At 40.4% G+C, this 23,610-nt stretch overlaps 1 protein-coding gene across 1 annotated transcript in view; it reads right to left on the reverse strand.

Moving 5' to 3' along the window:
- pkd1a (polycystic kidney disease 1a) overlaps positions 1–23,610 on the reverse strand; it is an 83,511-nt gene that overhangs the window by 26,072 nt on the left and 33,829 nt on the right. Inside the window, 18 exon segments of the mRNA XM_080879927.1 lie at positions 75–396; positions 2,591–2,731; positions 5,190–5,342; positions 9,080–9,230; positions 10,430–10,848; positions 10,967–11,266; positions 11,367–11,561; positions 13,773–14,301; positions 14,303–16,331; positions 16,902–17,032; positions 17,670–17,845; positions 18,248–18,379; positions 18,477–18,959; positions 19,209–19,589; positions 19,794–20,056; positions 20,663–20,813; positions 20,911–21,032; positions 22,223–22,437. Coding sequence (XP_080736053.1) covers positions 75–396; positions 2,591–2,731; positions 5,190–5,342; positions 9,080–9,230; positions 10,430–10,848; positions 10,967–11,266; positions 11,367–11,561; positions 13,773–14,301; positions 14,303–16,331; positions 16,902–17,032; positions 17,670–17,845; positions 18,248–18,379; positions 18,477–18,959; positions 19,209–19,589; positions 19,794–20,056; positions 20,663–20,813; positions 20,911–21,032; positions 22,223–22,437 — 6,293 coding nt within the window.

Consider the following 23,610-nt stretch of genomic DNA (forward strand, 5'->3'; position numbering starts at 1 on the left):
AGGGTCAAAAGACAACAATCCCTATAAAGGATATGATAATTAAAAAGATTTAAGTCACATTTCCTTCTTCCTACCAGAGCAGTTGAAGTGTACGCGGTCCAGCAGTGTGCGTATCCTCCTGCCTTCACCATCAAGATCCGCGTAGGCCACTCCTGCCTCCCCTCCAGCTCTCAGGTGACATTCCCCACCAGCCGGGGCCTTGTTGTGATGCAGTGTGATAGAAGCAGCGCCCTCGCCATTTAAGCTGCTGTCAGTCACATGCAGGGTGAAGACATAGGAATCATTATGCCGCAGGACCCCCTGCCGTAGCACCAGATTCATACCGTCGCTTCCTGTCGTGGTGGAGGAGGAGTCTAGGACCAGAGTCTCATTCTTTAGCGTCATGGCACTCCAGCGCTAAGACAGAGAAGGAAAACAGCCTATAACTCTCTGCTCTTGATATTAGTGACATCAGTGATATCAGTGACACCAGTGTGCTTTTTCCTGCTTGAGTTGCAGTTGAAAAGATGAGTTGGGAATAAAAGGCACGCCATTATAAAACAGTTTGACAGTTGGCCGGATAATCAGATGAAAATTTTCAAGCGGCAGGTCATTTCAAAACACAACTTTTCAAACAGCTCAACCACCACACAAACAAACTGTTTCGTATGGCGTTATTTTTGTGCCACTATTCTTAGCGCACTTAAAAAAAAATTTGCAGGTGCAAGTGTTGCATTTTGAGGAGAAATTTATTTTGAAATGCAAATGCAAAAACTGAGCAACAGGGGCTGCTATCGTGTGTGTGTATGGATAATAGCAAACACCGAAATAAATTTTTTGCACGCAGCAATGAATTTTGTTCACTCAAATTTAGCTTTTCTTCGCTCAAAATAAATTTCTCCTCAAAATGCAACACTTGCACCTGCAATTTTTTTTTTTACGTGCGCTCAATTTCTTCTTTTCGCTCAGAATAGTGGCACAAAAATAACGCCATAGTTTCGGTGTAGTTCTTCTCAAAACTGAGGAGCTAAATGTAAATCTGCGAGAGGAAAAAAAAAATGTAACAGAGATGGAGAAATATGTAAGAAAGAGTGGACAGGAGACTGAGATAAGAGATCATTTTCAAAAGGTAGGAACTGCTCAGCGAGTGGAAACTTTATAGACAAGAATGTCCTCATTTGTTTTAGATATTGTATCCAGACATAATGCTTTGATAAATTATGTTTTTGTGAAAATATCGCATGAACATTTTCACACTTTTCTCTCTTGTTTAAAGACTCAACGTTCAAACCTTTGTAGAAAAATAATTACAGAATGAAACCAAAGGCACTCGTAGGTGCAGTTGACGGTGCAAAACGTTTCACTGACATTTTTGCGATTGTTGGAGAAAACTTACAAACATACAGTACAGCACTGCAGAGTCACACTGCTAGCGATAGAAGATTTAGATAATTTGATAAGCTGAACGCATTCTATACTGTACAGGAGACACAGCACAAGACTGACTGACAATGGTCTACAGCCAATCAGAACGCAGAAAACAATGCAGTGTAAAGAACAACAACCCCAAAACAAAAAAAACACGCAAAATTGCACAAAAAAATCCAGGAAACAGCAAGACCGCAAAAGGTGAACCGCGTTATAGCGAGGGACCACTGTACTCGGATAAAAGTTTACAGCGACACGCTTTGTTGGACTGGTTACATCTAGAGTAGTGTTACTAGACATGAGGGAGGCATTCTGATGTAACTCTCACCAATAAGTGTATTCCTTAAAATGTCAAACTATGCCCTTTAAAGATGGATAGCTTTTAAATCATCATGATAATAAAATAGGTATTCTTAAAGTGCTCAAAAGAGGCGTAATTTTAGCTTTTTCCTTATTAATAATTTAGTTCCTCTTGAGAAACTTTTTCCTACAATTTATGTGTACAATATTTCTAAAGCGTCCACATGCATGACAAACCTGACATTTTTCTTAGGAGACAGACAAGTTAAGTTACTTATAACTTAGAATTGCATTAAGTACTGTATAAATGATTAAATGTTAAAACTGATGATGTGTAAGTGAGACAAAACTTGCTAAAGTTTTTTCTTTTCAAGCTGATGGATCTTTCCCTTTACTAAAGACATATTAGTATGTAATGACTACACATATTGAGTCAGATATGTGTAGAGAGTCCAAAATTCAAATATACTCCAGTCAGTATGGAAAGTATAGTGTAATCCTAACAAAGTGACATTGGTTATACTGCAGCTGAGCAATGTCAGCTGGTAGGTGCAGTTCAAACTCCAGAAACTCAATGATTGTTTTGTCTTTCAAATTGTTTCCTTATGTAAGTTCAACACAACATATTCTCTCTGGCTCAGCTTAAGGGATGACCTCATTCTCACGCCCACACACTACTGCCTGCATCACGAATCCCAGGGAAAGTCTGAATTAAGGAGAGAGGTGGGGCAGCAGAAGAAGAAAGAGAAGAAAGGGACGTGGAAACGTTGACTTCACTGTTGCTTCTGTGGTGCCGTGACCTCATTTTGCTGAGACATAGAAAGACATTTTTAGCCAGATTCTGCCCTTAAAGCTTGATGTCAGTGTTTCTGTGAGCTTTTACCACACGAAGAACGCCCTTGCAGTTGGTGCAGGTTCCTCGGAGGTAGACATACGAGTTCTGGCTGACCTCGTAAATCGACTGGGCCTTACAGGACACACACTCAAGATACACAATGGGAATGTGGCCGCTTTGGACGAGCACCTGTTACAAAAACAGACATGCAGGGATGCAGTCACCAAGATCTGAAAAGAGAACATTTAACCACCTGAAAAGAAAACGTTATATATGTGCACATTTGGCTTAAATCTGATGTATGTATATGAATATGCACAATCTTTAAGGAAAAAAAAAAAAAAACTGTTTCCCCCAATTGTTATTGAACTATTATTTAAAGAAAAGTTCGTGTTTAATCCTTTTTTATTTACTTGCATTTCTAAACAGTGATCAGCACACAGAACAAGAAGTCTTGGACCACAAATCTGCAGTCTGCACTGGAACCCTCAAAATATTTGCCATGGTTCATTATTACAATAGGAAACACTTGTGTCATGCCATGTTATGGCTGGATCACAACAGCTTTTTTGTTCACATTTCTTTTCTTCTTGCTCTGCCTTACACTTTAAGCTCCCTTTCCCCTCTCTTTAAACCACTTTTCTTCTGATTGGCTGCCCCAAAGTTAGAAAAGCAGAGGGCTGTACGACAAAGTGAGATGAATTTCTTACAGAGAAATGTTGAGCTTAAATGTCCTAAAAGTAGCCCTATTTTTACCTCGCTAAATCACTGTGGTAACTTGTGCCGAACACATAAACTGGAAACAGTTATGTTCAAAGTTTAAAATCGGCTAGTAGCGTTTTGTTGTTTCTTTTATTATATCCACCAAGAAGATTGTTTTTGAGGTGTGTTTGCAGCTGTGTCATTCTTACCGTCTGTAAACACAATAGCTCAAACAATTTTAAGAAAGTACTATATAAAGATTTAAAATATCATGTCCCATCTGACCTCTCATTCAAGGTAAACAGACTGATCTCAAGGTGAAAGTGATAATAATACTATGCAGAACTATTTACTATTAAAACTATATTTCACACTTCCATTGTTTGTATTAATAACATAGAGGCATATGGGGAGTGATATATAGGAATTCTTAATACCATATTACGTTGGACCTCGCACCTCAAACTTATATAAAATGTCTTTTATCTTTAAAATTGTACTTAAAATGCTACCGCCTTTGTTTGTATTGGCAACATTTAGGAAATAATGCAGGTATATGTGGATTCTAAACATCACATTATAGTTTGCATCCAGCCTTTGAAGTGCCTTTCTTTCAAGTTGACCCCAAAATGTTTTGTATCTTCAAAGAAACTATTTATATCCACATTAATAAAAACTAAAATCCCATATTCAAAATTATGTCAAGTATATTAAAATGGGTTTCAGCATTGTAAATAACAAAAGCCTGCCGCTTGCACTTGTTTTAACTGCACTACAAACATCTTAAAGTATGTTTAAAAAGAACAAAGTAAAGAAAATGAACATAATATAATGAATATATAAAATAAAATACACTTCAAAGTAAATATTGGCCAGACACTGAGCTGTCTTGGCGAAGGTTTGCACTCTCTGATTGCTTCTTGTTTACAACATGTTTTAAATGCAACGTAGAGTCTCTGCTGGGCGAGTGCATATTATATGTGCAACTTGTTAAACTGTACCTTACTAACATCACAAATCATGCCAACTTGTAAAGATACAGCTGTGGAAACGGTGTATGTCACTGAAACATTCATGTATCCATTTGATAATGCAGAACGTGTGTAAATGTTAAAGTTTAAATGTATCCAGTAAAAATCTCAGAGCTCCCATCTGCTGTCATCAATTTAAATAAGCTGTTAAAATAAAGAGCCAAGATCTTATTCAGCATTAAAACAATTAACTTTAATTAAAATGTTTAGTTTACCGTTCTATACACTAAATCTCTAAAAGATTAATGATTTTCTGAGCATTAATCTCTTGTTTTATTTTCAACACTGTTGTATTTTATTGCTAAATCTTTATGGCATTTATAGATTTTTATCACTACTTTATCATTATCTGATAATGTCTCTGAGCAGGCAGCACTCATAGGGATCATTTTGTGTGACCCGTGAAACCCCACATTTATATGAGTGTGCACAGAATTGGAAGCAGAAATCCTGGATTAACACAGCTGTTGATAACTGCTGTTTTGATACTCATCATCTTTAACTAGGGTTTTAGATATTGTTGAGCCAGCTCATGCAGAGAATATTCAGAATAACATTCTGAATATTCAGAAGTATTCAGTTTTAAGCTGTCTGAATGCTGAACATTTGGGCTTATAGAGACTAATTGCAAACTTTGGTCATGTTTAATATGTGAATCAACCATTTCAACAGTACATATGGCAAAAAATTAAATTATTTTTCTAATATAACTAATTAATATCTTTCACCAGTGATCAATTAACCAAAAGTTGTGAAACATTTTTTAGAAGAAGCATTATTAATAAGTATTAATAGAAAGAAACTGGGAAAGCTGAAAATATAAAGACCGAGAAAAATCTGTGTATAACTTAATGACAATTGACTTTTCTGATGCTATTAATGTGTATTTAATATGTATATAAAAGGAGACTTACAGTCTGTGTGGTGGACTCTGGTGCCAGGCCGTCTTTGCTTATGGTCAGTTTGAAAGTGTATTCAACCTCAGCCTCCAGCTCTGAGCCAGAGATCCCCAGCACAGGGCCGCTGGAGCCCAGGCCGAAGTTCAGGGTGGAGCAGTGCTCTGGACCCTGAAAAGAAGAAATTTGCAGCAATTTTTTATTTATGTTGTCTGTCTGTCAAGTTGTACAAAATCCTGTTCCACACAGTCTCAAATTCATTCCAACAAACACACTTGCATTTGTAAACTATGGCCCAAAATAATTGGGGAGAGATTAAGGGAAAGCCGACCTACAAAAATAAGTTTCCAGTACTTGTTTCAAATAAATCGCCGACCCGACAGCATCAGGAAGGCTGTTCCAAAGTTTGGGTGCTACAGCAACAAAAGTCTGATCACTTTTGGGGTTGTAGCAGAACATGGTGCATGCAACTATTAAGAGATCTCGACCAGATGATCTGAAAATCTGAGGTCTCAGTAGCTCCAATAAATAAGTAGGGGCCTGTCCATGTTGTCAGTTGTTAATAATGGGATGTTAAAGTGGATTCTTAAGCTCATTAGAAGCCAGTGACGGGAAGAGAGAATACGTGTGATATGAGAGTGCTGCCTTGTTTTTTAGCAGCCTTGTTGCTGTGTTGTTCACCAATTGGTGACGAGAGCTCTGATAGATACTTGTGAAAAGCAAGTTACAATAATAATGGCTGGAATAAGGGTAAGAAACACACCAACGTGGTCAATTATTAATTGGTGGCTTGGATTTTTCAGTAGTACTAAAAGAGGCTGTATCAGAGGTTTGTGCTGCCCGTGGGTTCCCATCAGCACAGGCACGGACAGAGACCGGGTAGAGCAGCAAACAGACTTTTATTGGTGAGTGTTCACACATACTGCATAAACTAAAACCCTGTGTGCTCCACTGGAGCTTGCCTGGCATGGCGAGGCACACTCAACTCTAAGCAAAGCTAAAGGAATATCTTCTCCTAAGTTTGGACAAAAGCCCACCATCATCTATGAGTCTCAGCATGTGTGTCATCTGGTTTCAGCATGCTACTGCATAAAAGGAGAGGTTGATTAGCCAGCTTGCAACAGGTGAGTCAGTCACCTGGCACTGCTCCCATACCATTCTGCCCAACCTGTTCTCCTGCAGCTGAGCTAAAAACCACAGACCATTACCACAAGGATAAAGTCAATCAAATACTCAGTAAATACACTTCCTGTTAACATTAAAATGAGTTTTTTTTTAAAGTCCAACCTAATCTTGCACTTTCATGTATTTGATATGTATAAAATTGCTTATCCAACTTTTAAGTCCCAGAGTAGCTTAAAAAAACATATTTGATAAGAGTTTAAATATATTTGATTATTTTATCTACAGACAAACATGGGGAAAAAGTAAAGAGGTACCCGCAAACGACAAAGTTACATTTAATTTTTAAATGCATCCAGTTAAACGTTTCAGAGCTCTGATGTGCACCCACACTTTAGAAACACATGTAAATAGCAGCACTGTGAGCACAGTCAGCACGGAAATAACTGACGTGAATTGAAATGTTTATTTTAAAACTCTGAGTGACAGGTTCCGAGATTACTGATTTTCTGCACCATTAATATTTTCTCTTATTTGCAACAGTGTTGGATTTTACTTTATGGTTAATTTTTATATTCTTTACACCTTCTCGCCATTTTATCGTCATCATTATCTGATAACGTCTCTGACTGGAGCAGGCAGCACTCATAAAGATCATTTTGTGTGCCCGAACAGTCGCCTGACCTGAAAAACATCCGTTTTTATGTGAGCGTGCACAGAGCCTGAAGCAGAATGGCCTGTGTTGAACTTCATTCGTTGTATACCACTCATCGCTTGCCAATCTAAAGACAAAGTGTGGATAACAACGGTACAAATGTATTTCTATAGAAGAGCAGTTCAAGTTTAGTGTTTAGTAGACCCACACAAGTTCTCCTCCATGGCTGAAAACACAACATCTTTTTAATGACTGTAATACTGTGTGTGCCGAGTTTATTTCCCATCCTGTAAGCAGCACAAACTCCTAATTTTCACAACTGTAGTTGTATGGTAAATTTTGTAACACAACTTAAATAGTCACCAAGTGAACAGCCAAGTAAAAATGGTCACAGACGTTATATTTGATTTTGTGCGCTGTATTTAAGAAACAAAGCAAAGATCCGCTGCCATGTAAAATGTAGCTTATAAGATGATTTGTCAGTTATTTCATCTTTTATTAACCACCTCTGTCATCATGTTCAATTGTGTTTGTATTCAAGGTCAGGAATGTTGTGTTGAACACTTCAAGACCTGGGATCTTGTTAATTCCTCTTTCAGTCTTTGAACTGAGTGTCTTTTTTTAATCAACAGTACTGCACAACTGTGTGTGAGTGTGTGTATGTGTTTATGTGGACTGTGTAATTGTCAGGGTGGGGAGCAAAGCACCAGCTGTGGAATGCATAGTTTATCTCTAAACACTTACATAACCCTTTAAATGCCTATGTGCTCAGATGGACACCCGTACATCTCTGCACAACTATCTTTGCGATCACCTCGTTGGCCCTGTACTTCTCTAACATTTGTCATATTGACATACTGGCCTGGCCCAAATATCCTCACCTTCAATTGTCTCATTCAAAAGTTCTTCACTAAAACTGGTCCTCATGAAAATGGAAATACAACTATGCACACAAACTCTTCTGGACACTCCCATCCCACTGGGTCTTATATTGCGGGTTTTTTTGCTGCTCCGGCAGAATGTGTTCCCGCCCAGCCAAGAAAGCACTAAGTGTGAAAAACACTAAATGGACACACACATCAGCATACACTCAACTCAATTTAACACAATGCACACAAACTATCCTAAGAAAATTTCTCTTTTTCACACCAATCCTGAAGGTATTTGCAGTGTTTGGGACTGTTATGTAATCCCTGTTTTATGAATTCACTCTTAAAAACTGCAATAAAAATTTCTGAGAGCAAAGTTTGTGTAATACTCTTTAGGGCTGTTCGATATAACGATATATATCGGATGATGATATAAAAACATCTATGGTTTCATTTTACGCTATCGTTTGTTCCGTGGTGTCGCAAAATAAACTGTTTACGGCAATATTTTTTCATTATTTTGATGGTCACTGTAGTGGCCATATTAATTTCTTAAAGTTCTCTCTTTCTCTTATATTTTATATAACCACACTACAGACAGACAAGCGTTTGTTTTTATGCGTTGTCGTTAGCAACAACGACGGTAAAACCACCGCGTGTCCGCTTGTTCCACATAAACTTTTAACAATAGAGCTCAAGATCCTGTTGAGACTTTTCAAAATAAACTGAATCACGTGAAAGATGCAGAATATTTACGGGCTTTTCCCCGCAGCACGCTGTGTAATAAATACTCACAAAGAAAACGGCGGCCGTTACAACTTATGTCTAAAAATGTATCGTTTCATGCATCGGTTAAAACACTCGACTCCAGCTACATGACGCGCAGCTGGAAACACTTCACGCTAGTCGAGCTGCCCGAGATTCACAGAATTTACAGAAAATGTTACATTTTTGTGATTTATATCGTTATCGGACGATAGATGTCTTAATATCGGGATATGAGATTTTGGTCATATTGCACAGCCCTAATACTCTTACTTATTAGACTTAAAAAAAAAAAGGCAAAACAAAGAAACCTAAGAGACATGATGGGACACTGTTGTCTGACCAGCAGGGCAAGGACAGTTGCGTTTTAGACACAAATGTAATGCATGACACTAATACCTTATCTGCTACAATAAGGTTGCTCCACGACATGTCAATTGTTATCAACAGAATGACCAACAACAGGCCAAAGCAACCTAGTTACTCCCTGTCCTTACCTTTGAGGTGTTTTGACATTCCCAGTGGTAGTGGAGTAGTGATTGTCTGCTTTGGTCCATGTTAGGGTCATACGACTTTTCTGCACTGAGCTGCAGGTCTTGTGTTCTTGACCACACCCTGTAGGTGCCTCCTTCTATAATCGGCACCAGCCTAAAAAGAAAAAGGGTTCAAATTAAGCAAGAAATTCCTTGCAATCTCTTATGCAGAACTGAACTGATTCTGCATTTCATTGACACAGTAAAGTTAGAGCTATGTTTCTACAATTAATGCATATAAAAATACTTAAGTAGAGAAATGTGGAATAAGAAACTAATAAGAAAACCTCAACAGTACGTTGTGCGGAACTACATGTAAAGCAAGTACTGTACTTTTTTCTACTGTAAGTTTTTCTTTCGCAGTTTAGGTTTACATTTCTGCACTGTTAGCTTACTTCTTCTTAGTCACACGTTTTCCTGCTGTTCTCATTTCTTTGTCACTTCCTGTGATGTTTAAGTCACATCTTAAAATTACAGTATCAGTACTCTTGTGAAATAGTCAATGTCCTCTGCTCTCCAAGCCTCTAGTCCCTGTTCTTTAAAGTCCTTTTTTATTATTATATCACTTTACCATCCATCTCTCACCTTTCTGTTCTTAACCTCCTCTGGGATGTGCAAATTATTTCATTTAAATATCAGCTTAGTCTGTTCTACCATCAACAGCATCTAAACTCCTTTATACCAGCCACTATCCCCAACCTATCTCCAACACAGTGAATAGATCCCCATATTTGATTTAGAAGACAGAAGAACGAAAGAAGAAAATGGGAAATTTAAGAGGGTAAAAAAAAAAAACCCTCCAAAACCATTTTTATTTTATGTTCAGGGACCATATCGCTGCACTTTTCAAGGATAAATTGGAAAGAAATTCATATATTTGAACATGTAGGATCAATAACGCATAAGAAACAACGTGAGCAGAACACCAACAGCACCTCTCTCCAATCATGCTGTGAAGGGAGGAAACAGACTCGTTTTCAGTGAATGTCACAAAGACATTCAAGGAAATATTAATGGAGTCATTTCCTTAAATTTGGTTATTAAATTTGATTTGAGATAGACTGTTGTATTTATTTATTCTTGGACTCTACCAGAGTAGCTTTGCACGATTCACAGTTCAAAACAACAGATTTGCACAGCAGGTACATGGGGCAACTGTGCTAACAGCCAGAGCTGTCTCACAGATACAGAATCTATTATAATAATATGTTTGGAAAACATGTCACATGCTGAAATCAGGGTAAATAATGAAAAAAGGATCGACATCACAGAAAAAACTTATATGAATGCTTGGTTACTATTTTTTCTACTGACCTAGTGGAGACGATGCTTAAATGCAGACAGGCAGCCTTCCTCAGAGGCACACCTTCATACGACAGAGAAAACACTAATGTGTAGTTCCCTGCTGCCAAAGCCATCTTAGGCAACGACAGCTGCAGCCGCCGCATGTCCACCTCCACCGGCAGACGAATCGTAGCTCCGGGGGTCACTGATTGGTCCTTCATGATTTCACTATCGCAAGAGGATCCTGAGAAAATCTGCCAGAGGTACTGAGCTCCGTAGCGTATGCAGCCTTTCAGATCCACATTGGCCTCTACCAAAGCGGGTTGGAAGCGCCAGATGGACAAGCGTGGAGCTTGAACCACATGGACTTCTGGTTCCTCACACTCTAACACACTGATGTTTACTTCCACCTGCGCCAACACCCAGCTCACCATGTTACTGCAGTTTACCTACCAAGGAACAGAAACAAGCTCATAAAATCACAGTACTTAGGTTTATTTCTTTAAAAAAAAAAAAATGCTGTATCTTCTAACAGATACAGATAGAACGGAATTCAAAGAAACATACTTGCACCAGATAGTGTCCTTTGTGTCTGTACTCATATCCCACAGTTGTGGTGTTTGTACGAACGGGAGCAGAGCCATCGCCAAAGTGCCACAAGCACACCACAGGATAAGATACGGGGAGGATGTAGGCTCTAAATTTCACCGTCTTATTAATGAGAGTATTCCTTGGCACAGCATTCAGATCTGCAGACTTCAGCACATTCTGTACCAATATCCACTTGGTGACTTCCTGACCTTGCAGACTGTTGAAAACCTTCAGGTGAATGGTCAAATTACCTGGTTCTTCTGGAGTGTAGTGTGCCTGGAATGATGTGATTCAGTGAGATACAGCAAACCACTGCCTGTTATACTGTGATATTTATGTCGATATTATGAAAATTTTAATATGCAACCAAGTTTACCTCTTTGCCGATATGTGATGACTTGTGATGGTGCAGATCAAAAGTCCACAGATAAGTAACAGAACTGCCCGCCAATATTTTGGCCACAAACATTTTATTTTCACCAACTGCGATTGCATCTGAGATTCCTTCAATGGAGAGCCCATGTACCAGCTCCATCACCTCAACATGGAGATTGATTCTCTTAGAACTGACCTGGACAGAGAGACAAGGCAAACAAATATGGGAATTGTGCCGATTTGATTAACATATTTAATAAATAATTAGTGCTGTCAGCGTTAATCTCGTTAAAATGACGTTAACGCCATAACTGCATTAACGCGGCAAATCTCCGTTAGCGAGTTAGTGCGGATCGCCCCGTGAATGGGGCTGCACGGCGTCAACGCGTTAGCACGGTTAGCTCGTTAACGCGTTAGCACGGTTAGCTCGTTAACGCGTTAGCACGGTTAGCTCGTTAACGCGTTAGCGCCGTGCAGCCCCATGCACAGGGCCATCCGCACTAACTCGCTAACGGAGATTTGCCGCGTTAATGCAGTTATGGCATTAACGTCATTTTAACGAGATGAACGACAGCACTATAAATAATTTATTTCTTATTTCTGCATGAAATCAATACATGGTATTAGTTTTAACATAATGCTGGTATGATATATGTTTCTACAGTCCAGTTAGCATAAGTAATTTTGATTATTCTACTTTGCCCCTTATAGTGCAGCGCAAAACATTCAAAAACTCCCTGATAAACATGAAAAAACAGAAAAATGCTGTCACTGACTCTATAAAGGGCACTATGTTGAAAACTTATATGATATACTTCCTAGATGAACACATTTGGGACATTAAAAAAGGTGATGATGGGGACTGAATTTCAAGTGACAGTAGAGCTGGGCGATATGAGATTTTTTCATATCACGATATGTTTTTTTCATTTCAGGCGATAACGATATCTATCACGATATAAGCCAAATAACTATATTTGTAAGATTTAAATGTGCCGTTGCTCACAAGTAAAATGTGAAATAATCAGCAGCTTGTTTTTATTTAAATATTTATTTCCCATAATAAGTTCGACAGGGTAGATGTACTTAAGGAACATGAGACTTTTTCAGATAGATAAAGGCAAATATTGCAAACTACACAAAAGGAAGCCGCTAAAGCGTTTAAGTTTCAAAATAGAACAAACGAAACAACTACTAAATTGTGAATTCCACTTAGAAACAAAATATTAATTCTAAAAATAAATCTTAGTTTGTTTTACAGAAGAACAGACAAAACTGACTAACTTTTGTCAATATCAAATAAACTGAGAACTAAAAGGAAATTCTCAATCTCTCCTTGTTGTATAGCTTAGCTTTTCAAACAGTTTTAACAGTTACTTTAGTCTGACAAAAGCCGAATGACGAATTAGCGCTTCCAGTCAGAGACTGAGGCTACGTCCACACGTACACGGGTATTTTTGAAAACGGAGATTTTCCGTTTTCGTTTTAAAAAATAATCCCGTCCACACATAAAGGCAGAAATGAAGGAAAACGCTGCTATGAACATGCCAAAGCAGCAGGTGGCGCTAGATTCCTAACCGTGAAGAAATGTTGGCCAATCAGAAGTCTAGAAGCCTCGGTGGGAAAAAGTAAACAAAGCTGCGGCATAGAAGCAGAACAGAGTCGTATGTGTGGACGGACAGTAACTGTGTGTATATGTAAGCATTTAAACACTGCAGAGAGTAGAATTAACAGTAACAGTATTGTAGAAATTCATTTCACCGAAACAATAACGTGGCGCACAGTGTGACGCATGCACCAGTTTATTGTATTTCCAGACTTGCTTTCGGCACAATTTACAGTGCACGCTACTCTGTTTTTTGTCAGACTTGAAATAGCCGAAATACCTTCACACTACGGAACTTCTTTGGCTCTTCCGTTCGACAATCTCTCCGGCAGTGGAACCATCATCTGTTTTCTCTTCTGTAACCTTCGGTCACGCTCGGTTGATTTTTCTAGTCGGCACACTCATTTTCTCCATTACGCGCTGGCTCCATTACCCGCTGGCTGCTTCCCAAACAAACACACGTGCGGCTTGGCACTTGTGCTGTACGTAACAAGTCACGCGATGTGACGCTGCGGCTGTGATTGGTTCGGCTCTGCGCTACTTAATTTGGATTGGCTGACTTTTTTTTTTTTTTTTTTTTTTTTTTTTAAGAGGACAAGAGCGGCGAGGTCTATCGCGATAGCTTAATTTCTCTATCGAGTAAAAGTTATATCGCGATACATATCGTTATCGTTCTATCGCCCAGCTCTAAGTGACAGTATTTTATTTAGTATCTGTTTAAATATATGTTTTATCTCATATCTTGAGTAAAACTGACTTGTTCTTACAATGTACATTATCTAACCTTTTCCTTTACGTTACCTGGTTGTGAGCAGTGAGATTGGCATTGTATGTTCCCACCCTGCTGAATACGTGGCTGTAGTTCTGATTAGGCTTAGCGTGAACAGTTGCATCGCCACTGATGCTGAGAATCAGTTTAACGTCCGAACCTGCTGCCATGGAAATAATGAAGTCCACCTTTTCATTCACTGCTACAACGTTCTTACTTGCCTTAAAGTCCAACTTATCAATCCTTTCCTGAACAAAGAATTCCTTTGAAAACACTTGCGAGCTGACACCATTGGTGGCATTCAAAGTAACAGTGGCTATCTTTGGCTCCTGAAAAATTACAGATGTTTTCTTTCCCGTTTCTGTTTTTCCATCCAGCAGCCATGTCCATGTCACATTGGTTCCTGTCACTACCTTCCCCTGTAGAAAGATGCTGACACCCGTTGCTATGTAACTGTCCTGAGTCCCATTAGTGACTGAGAAGATTAGGCCAGAAATTACTTCCTGGACACTGACACGCTTTGACACAGTCTTTGAGCTAACTTCATTAAAGACCTCAACAGTTCCCATCTACAGACCAACGATACTGTAGGTCTGAGCCTTCTGTAGTCAGTACTGTGAGATTTACTGAGACATTGACTGCCACTGGGTTTTTGCTGATCTGAAGGTGCACATCTCCGGCTGGTTCTAGAAAGCGGATGGTTCTGTTGATAGAGAGCTGGCCCAGAAGGTTGGCTGCCCAGAGTAAGATGATACAAGGACCAGGCTTGGGAAAATTCAGTTGAACGGTTTTCCCAGTTTTGTTGAATGAGCTGTCAGGATCTAGCTCTCTGATGATGTTCCAAGTAAAGGTCATGTTGGTGCCCTCCTTTAATCCAGCTTGAAGTTTGAGACCTCGGTTTGTAGGGAAGCAACAACCATCCAATCTGGTGCCTCCCTCTCTGCCAGTCTCCTCTGCCAAAATCTGCAGCCCCTCCAACTCACGTTGGACAAACAGGAAGATATTTGCTTGTGCTGTTCCTACATCATTCTCTGCCGTCACAATGATGTTGAAAGTCCCAACTGAACGAAAGGTGTAATACATCTTGTAGGTCCCTGGGATTGAGGTACAGTGGTCACACAGTATCCAAGAGAACCGCGCATTTAACCGATCGCCGTCTGCCATTTGGGCTTCAAAGGTGACTGACTCGTTGAGAGGGACTTTTACCAAGCTTGCATTGACTCTCAACCCACTGATTGGTGCAATCACAATAACTGTTAAAGTAGTATCATTCTGACTAACTGTGTTGGCTGCTTTCAACGTGATATTGTATTTTCCAGAGATGTTGTAGGTATGAAGGACATTCTGTCCTGTAAGCTGATTTCCATCTCCAAAGTTCCAGGTGTAAGTGACATTGGAGGCCAATGAAGAACTGATAAAAGTGTATGGTGCTCCAAGTGTCAAATTATTATACTTTGTGCCATTATGCTGAATGACAATTGGTCCAATGGGCATCAGAACCTCAATGACAGCACTAGCATTACTGCTGGAGATGTTATTGAAAACATTTACCGTCACCATGTAGAGACCTGGGTTCTTAAATGCTGTCACCATACTCCCTGAACCATGAATGAGCACAGGGTCTTCCTCTTTACCAAAGTCCCACTGATAACTGTAGTTAAATTGAGGTTCAGCTCTAACCCAGAATTGTATTTCGTCTCCCACAGCATAATGGGATTTCTCAGGGGTAAGGCTGATGTTGGTCAAAGCTGGCTGCACACACACCCAGGTGAAGAAATTGGCCTTGGTGGTCTTGTTCAAACCAGTGGAAAGGAGCAAGGAAAGGTGGTAATTCCCACTTGCCAAATAAGTGTGAGAGACTCTGGGGTTGCCACGGTGTGTCTCGTTGGGACTTCCGTCCCCAAAGCTCCATTCATAAAGGTGAGCTGATGCGTTACCAGACACCCAGGCTTGAAAGTTGACAGTGGTCTGCTCTCGGACACATCCAGAAGGCTCCATTCTTATAACTTGGAAGACAAACACCTGAACTGGAAGGATTGTCCATCCAGAGCTTACAGCATTCATAGCAGTCACATTTACTGTATAGTTACCATCTATCGTATAGGTATGTGACACGTTAGGCTCAGATTGAGTATAAATTTTTCCATCACCCATTGCGAATGTCCATGTGATGTTGTTACCCGAACGAAGGTGTGCCCACACCTTTGTAGGACTGTGAAGCTCTGTGGGAGAAGTGCTTTTAGCTGTTAGATCTTCAATCTCCTTATACACAAACATCTCAGCACAGGCACTATTAGAGCTGATGGTGTTGTTTACTGAAACACAAACAGTGAAGTTGCCCGACTCTGTAAAGGTGTGCGGCACACGGCGACCTATTTGAGTGACAGAGCCATCTCCAAAGTGCCACTCATAGTGAATTCCATACGGTGTGGGCAAAGGGTGAGCCTCAAAAAAAGCTGATTTGCCAGCGAGGAGAAGTGCTGGCTCCGTCTGTATATTGACATGAGTGAGGATGCTGTAGACGCTCATGTTGATGCTCTTAGTGATGTTCTCATAACGATTGGAAACTGATACCAGTGCGGTGTATATTCCTGAAAAAAAAAAAAAAGAGGTGGGAATGGGAAAATCATGAAAAAAGAAGATATTTTCTGTACATGTTTGGATCATAAAGTTCTGTGACTCTGTCCACAAACAAATAAAAACATGCATGATTTAAATTTAGCTCAAATTTAACTTCTGGACCTCTTCCAGCTCTTCAGTTATAGTTTTGGATTTTGCTCCACTGAGCTGGCTCAGAGGTCCCAATCTGACCTCTTGCATTTAAGTCTGAAATTTCACCATGCACCTAAAATTTGCCAGTCAGTCTGATAACGTTGGTGTAAAACAGATTGGACTTTGATGTTGAGAATTAAAAAACAGTCTTCAGTGGAAGAACTAGCAGTGTAACGGTCCAGGCGCACAATCAAGAACATGCTTCTTTTGATGTATTCAAAACAGCTGTGAAATGTCCAATATGCATAAGGAGACAGCCCTGAAGGGGAGAGAGGCTTCAACTTATTCAACCTGATTATCATAACTTGTAAGCTATTATCTACTTTCAGGCTTAAAAAAAACAAAACACACAAAAATAGGCTTTTTTATTTCAAAGCTGTTATTGTTACCTGGCTGAGAGTAATTATAGGTAATATTGTTGCTTAGGAGGACTTGATTAGGTGAGTCTTGACAAAAGAGGGAGGAAGAGTAGGGAGGCTTGTATTCAAATTCCTTATATCCTCCATCACCAAAAGACCATCTGCAACATGATACAATGCAAAAACATTATCAGAAATCTACAAATAAAAAAAAGCAACATTCTTTATGTCGTTTACGGCACCAACAAAGTGAATGTGTAAACAAGGTTATAAAGACAACACGAGTACTACCAATACATGCACACAAACACAGGCGCACTAACTGGAGAGATGGAAAGTGGGAATCTTTTCTGACGATGCAATAAAGGGTTTGGATGAGGCGAAGTGGAAACTGGAACTGAGGAAGCCTCTCAGAACCAAAAATGGTGAGAGTGCAGAGAAACTAAGTGAGAGAGTACTCCAAAGTTGGTGGGATACAAAGAGTGGAAGAAAAAAATGAAGAAAAAAAAAAGTAGAGGGGAAACAGCCGCACAGAGGGGAAAATTCTTGTCAGCAATCTTCCCTAACCGCACAGTTATAAATCCAAGGCTTCTCTTTGACTTGACTGCTGCAGTGCTATTATGGCACACAAGAAGAGAAAAACAGAAAAGAAGAGCAAAGCATAAGAGAAATAGAGAAAACAAACAAACAGTTTTTCACTCAGCCTTAAAAATATAATAAAAGTAATAGAGATAGAAATGGGCAGTTATGGGATCACTGTAAATAACGCTGTCCATCTATCCACCCTGGTGTTCATACCGGAAAGTGGCAGAAACTGACATATCCATGACCACCGACGCAGTAAGAGTCTGAGTGGAGCCCTGGGGGACCACATTTGGCACTCCCCTGACTGTGAGGTTGACCATGGGCTGGAGCCGGTCTACGGTTACGTTGAAATGGTCTGTGAGCATGCTGACATGGTTCATGGCTGTCACCTGGGAAGATAGCGCATAGTCAGTATGACATTAGCCTTGTGTCACATCTGCATAAAAAGCTGTTACAACGACAACCGCTATGTTATTCTGATAACCAATCACACAGTTCATTTCTCAGTTTAAAATTCATTTCCCAGACATTTATTGGCTCCATATTCGAAAAGATGACTGTCTTCGTTCTCTGTAGCTATTTTCACGCATTCACTGCAACACACTACACCTCTGAATTTTTCTACACCTTAATGACAAAGGTGCATGAGCGAACACAGCCTATCTGATGCAAGTGGTATCAAAAACAGATGTTTTACATATCAATTTATTTTTTAAAAATTGTCATAATGTGTCCATATGTAAGCCCAGGTGTGACAACAGTTTGACTTCATAGATGAGACAGAAACTCACTGTAAGTTTGTAGATAGCAGCATTCTGGTAGATGACATTGAGGACAGTGTTATAATAAGTGAAGTAGGGCTTGTCATCCACTGTCCATTTAAATGTGGGGTTAGAGCCTTCAAGCACTGACGCTGTGTAGCTCTACAATAGACACAGAGCATAATGCAGGGTATAAACACGAATTATGATCTCTTCATAAAACTGTCATTCAAATAAGCCTATAAGCAAAATAACTCACCACAACTGACTCCATCAGTACCCTGCGTGCAGGATGTGGCTGCACCACCAATCCTCTCAGTGGCTTTTCCAGGTGAACAATCACTTTCAGGCTGGCCTCTATTACATTATTGTGGGCTTCCAGCTCCACCTTCACTGGATCCTTGTGTTCCTCCATTTTCAGACTAAGATCCAGCACTGCAAACTGGCTGGGCTCTGCAACCACACCACCAGATCCTGGGTTTGCCCCCAGCTGACAGAGTGCTGGATTGGACAAAAAATCCAGGGGACATTCAGACTTGAAAGTGGCACTATGATTACTGCCATGCCAAGATACCGTTGTTGGGTCACGAGACTGCACACGGAGTAGAAGCCGGGTGTCATTGGACTGAATGTAGAGGGTGCCATTCTGCACAGGGGGATGGAGGATTGTCAGGCCCAGTGGAGCCACCACCCGCAATGGGCACGATGCAGAGACTGAGTACGACGGTTCAACAGAAGTCACCTGAAATGTAAATGCATTTTATTTAAATTATTACTATTAAATACAAACCACTCTAATAAATGTGCTAAAAGATAACAGCCAAAAACTTCCTCAAATGTTTAAAACCTAAGTATCTTGCAACATTGGTGTTATAGGAAAAAAAAATACTAATTCTAACACTTCAAACTCCTCACTACAGGTTCCATCTTCTTTAGTGGCCTCCACCTGCATGTAGAAATCTTTCACATGCATGCTGTGTTGATGGCTTACCAGCAGGCTGTAGTTTCCAGGTTGAGGAAGCCCAGCAGACAGCTGCGATCCCTGCAGCTGAGTCGTACTCCGTTCCATATAGAGCACTCTGACAGGGCAAACCACTTCCTCCAGCCAGCCTGCTTCGCCAGTCTTCACCAGTGTCTCTATGTCGAGCTCCGGGTCAGGCAGAAGGTCAGGGTCATGGTCCGGTGAACTGTCTGCTGGGAGTCTGGTGTTATTGATCCAGAACCACTCCGATCGTTCAAGACCTAAAACAGGTTGTCGCCATGGTGACTGTGGGGAAGACTGGCAGTGAAGCAGGGAGGATGGACCGGCATCATGCTGCAGAGCGATCACATCACCACGTGAAACCAAAATGTCCTCCAATTGGTCTTTTAACTGTGAGAAACAGGGACCAGAAAGGTTTAAGTTAAAGGCAGATACCAATTTGTCTTTAAATACATGTCTTTACTGAACACAGTTTTAGTAGTGACCTAACAGGCATTGCACAACAGCAGCAATCATTTAACTGTTTATCTATTTTGATTGTATACATACTCAAATTAAGTCACTGATATTAGAAGCAAAAGCGAATCCTCTCACCAGCACATGTAAAGCTGATCCTGCTGGCAGACTGAAAACCACCTCGTCCTGTAGGATGTATCGGGGCCTAAATGTCCCAGCTGTCAGGTGCTGAACAAGGGTGCAGTTAGGACAGGAAGATGGTGGGCAGGGATTAGAGAGGGGCAGGCACCGACCCTGGAAGGGACACCACTGCTGTAGTCGGGGGCAAGAGGATGGATCACTGCTCTTGGTGTCAGTTGAGACACAAAGAGCTACCGGGGCACATGCTGGGCCTCCGCAGCCTAAGACAAGAAGCTTTGTGTTATCTCTTAAAAATGAAATTTTTACATGCAGCAGTGTTGTTCAACTTCAATTCTATTGAATATGCAGATGGGTAGTTATATAACAATAATGATTTTTCATTAGCTGCTCATATAGGTATGAAAGTGCAAAAATGTAGATTAAAGGAAAGAATTACTGAATGAGAGAAACTAAATCAAACAAGAAAATCTCGTTAAAGCAAGTCAAAAACTGTGCACTTGTGGAACAGGAAAGTGAAAGATGTGTGTGCATGTACGTCTGGGGTAGACTAAATTTGCCATCAGTGTGATTAATACTAAACTACATTATCCTTTTATCTCCTCCATCTCGTCCCCTACCTCACAGGCTTGAAATCAAAGACAGGAAGCGCTCAGAACTGAGATGACCTTGTTTGTTTGATTTCCTTCCCTTCATGTTTTACTATACTTTCTGTCTCCATGAAAATTTTATTTTCACATTCACCTACCTAACAATTTAAGACAAGCCTGGTCAGTGTGTCTGACTAGAGGTGTGGGATCAGGTGGCTTATATGTTTCTTAACACCTGGCGAGTGTATATTAGTGAGTTTCTGTGTGTCTGTGACTCACTGGGGAGCAGCAGGTGTGTGCCGTGATAATGACAGTGAGGTCTGTATATCTGAAATCGGACGTTGACTTGTGAGCTGAGGTTCTGAGTGACAAATTCCAGGGAGGACAGACGACCTCCCTGAACAAAGCTCAGTGCAGGGAACAACAGCATCTGAGAAATAAAGCAGAAGCAGCTTAATGAAATAGACTCTGGAATGAGTCTGACGCATAAAAAAAAAGAAAGATATTAAGCTGAGATATCTCCTTACCTCAATGACACCGCTGGGAGGTTGTGAAACAGAGTGGAGTGAGGGTGAAGCACTGTGGAAAGGATTATGGGAAGGAAACACAGCCATGCCAACCATGTAGATCCCGGCATCTGGAACACGGACTGGAGAGGCAGAAGAAGGATGCATTCAAGGTGACAAAAAAGCACAGAGGATAGAGGAAGTAACAGATTTCAACAGGCAATTTTTTTTAGATTTCCAGGTACTTTGCTTACTTAAAAAAAAAAAAAAAAAAAAAAAAATAATAATAATAATAATAATAATAATAATAATTCACCATAGTGTATGTCTGTATGTTTGCTTGCATGTTCTCCATCTCCTGTGCATAATGCAGGGGTCTGGTAGTTTACGGAGAAAAAACCCCCTCTAAAAACCTTGAAAGTTGGCATACCAAGCAAACATGTCCATGTGTGCCCATAGTGGGTAGCTGTGGGTGAACTTGGACCTGTGCGGGCAGGGCAAACCCATACTTATCCCATGTGGGCCCCAAGTGGATGTGCCCACACAGGGCCCACAACAGTTTTGGCGCTTGGGGCTCCTATGTGGAACTAGGGGCCCACTGCACTTTCTCCCTTTGGGCCTCCAAGAGGGAAGCCCACTGCGTGCTGCCCATAGAACAGCTAGGTGGGCCCCTGGGGTTACTATGGGCAACCAAAGACCAAGTAAATTATTTGACAAAATTTGAGGGAGCATTTTCTTGAGTTGGTAGCTCCACACTTTGGTGGTTTACACATTTGCATACCAAGTAAACGTGTAAACCGGCCTTGAAGGAGATACATATCTCTTTTGTGGTTGTGTCAGGAAAACAATACAATGAATATCTTGCAAATCAAATGTGTGGCATTGCTCTGGTAACCAATTCTTAAACACCTTGTGAATAAGCAACATTTTTGATCGACAGTATGCTCCAACCTCCATATCAGTTAGAGGCAGTAATGCACCATAGGGCACATATGGGCATTGGTGCGCAGCCCACTGTGGGCCCACATGGACCCCTAAAAAACAAGCTGTCTCGGTGGTTAGGTAGGTAGGAGGGAGTCGGGTATTAAATGCTCTTCACTTTCTATAAGTGACACATGAGTTTGGTGCCCAGACACAAATGGTAATTTTATTCTACTGAGGTAATAAATCATTTAAATAGGAGACGTCTGGCTAAGCTTAATTTGCATACAATTCTAGGCGCAGTGGGTAAAATTGCATTAAATCTGTTCCTCAGTTTTCATTTCATTTCTCTAATCTAGTTATGTGGACTGCTTTATATTTGGATTATGAGACAGAATGTCAGTGAGCTTACCTTCGGCAGTGTACTGGCACATATACGGCCACTTGGCATTGCATTGGTATGGACTGGTGTGACCGCGTGCTTCAAGGACGACGCACACATTGCCACGATAGCTCGTCAAGCGAGGATGAAATATCTCCTCTCCCTCCTGCATCTCTGATCCGTTCACCCAGTGCAGCTTGCCAGGGGTGTCTATATCAGTCAGGCCCAGCCACACACCTCGCTCCCTGGTGCAGAAACAAATAGATAATGCACAGATTAACACTGAATGATTGACATTTAGCTACGTAACTTGAACCTCGCACCATCTTTTCAGAATGCACACAGGAAGACACATAACAAAGGTGAGAAAAAATGAAATGCAGGAAAAAACAGAAAAGTTGTAAAAACATTCAGAAGTAAATGAGTTTGACTGTTAATAATTGAGAATGAAGTCTGCCAATTGTGCTCTCAATAATCAATGTTTGCAGGGCACAGAGACTGAAAAGTGGTTTTGATTGAACCCTGGTGGGATAATACGGAGATACTATGTTAGATAAATTGGATTTTGGCTCAATGTGTCCATTAATGGACCTCGCCGCTCTCCACTTTGATTTTCCTTCCTCCTACGCACAGTTAACTGAAAACAAAATGGCCTTCCCTCTAAAAGAAAAGTCAGCGTGATACTCACCGTGATCTAAGGACAGGGGGAAACAAATCAAACATTTTAGACATTTTGTTTGAAGCAGGTTTAAGCCATTTTCTGACATTTTCCAAAAATCACCTGGATAAAAGCAATTTCCTTTTCTTTCCTTTTCTTTTTTTTCTCCCACTTTTCGGGATTTTTCAAAACACCTTTGATAATGACATCAGAACGAGTGACCAGCGGTTACACAAAGGCAGAAAAAGAACAAGAAAACGTCTTTGTCGCACAAAACAAAGACAGATTCTAAAAAAAGAAAGAAAAAAAAGTTCCTTATATAAGAGAGGGGTGGAGGAACACACGAGCAGAAGAGGATGGCGGGGATAAGCTCCATCTGCAGCAAGTTTTTTTTCTTCTCATCCCCTTTGGTATACGAGTCCTACACTCAAATTAGCACACAAATGTACACACACAAAAACCCAGATTCCTACGGCGTTAACGTTACAATGCAGCTGTGCTTTTACAGATGTGTTTTTGTGACCTTCTTACACTTAAACACAAAACACCGAAAGCCTTCAGACCAGTGCGAGAGCAGAATACTTTTACAAAACCAAAGCAAAGCCAAATCCAGAGCTTTGTTCATATACATGTACAAACGTACATGCAGCAAAATAGTGTATCCTATCAATGTGAATGAAACAAAAACACATAAGTCAGGGGTCACATTCAGTCAAATAAGGATAAGTTCACACACACAAACACACACACACACACACAC

The sequence above is a fragment of the Rhamphochromis sp. 'chilingali' genome, assembly GCF_963969265.1.
Source record: "Rhamphochromis sp. 'chilingali' genome assembly, chromosome: 4".
In the NCBI taxonomy this organism is placed as follows: Eukaryota; Metazoa; Chordata; class Actinopteri; order Cichliformes; family Cichlidae; genus Rhamphochromis; species Rhamphochromis sp. 'chilingali'.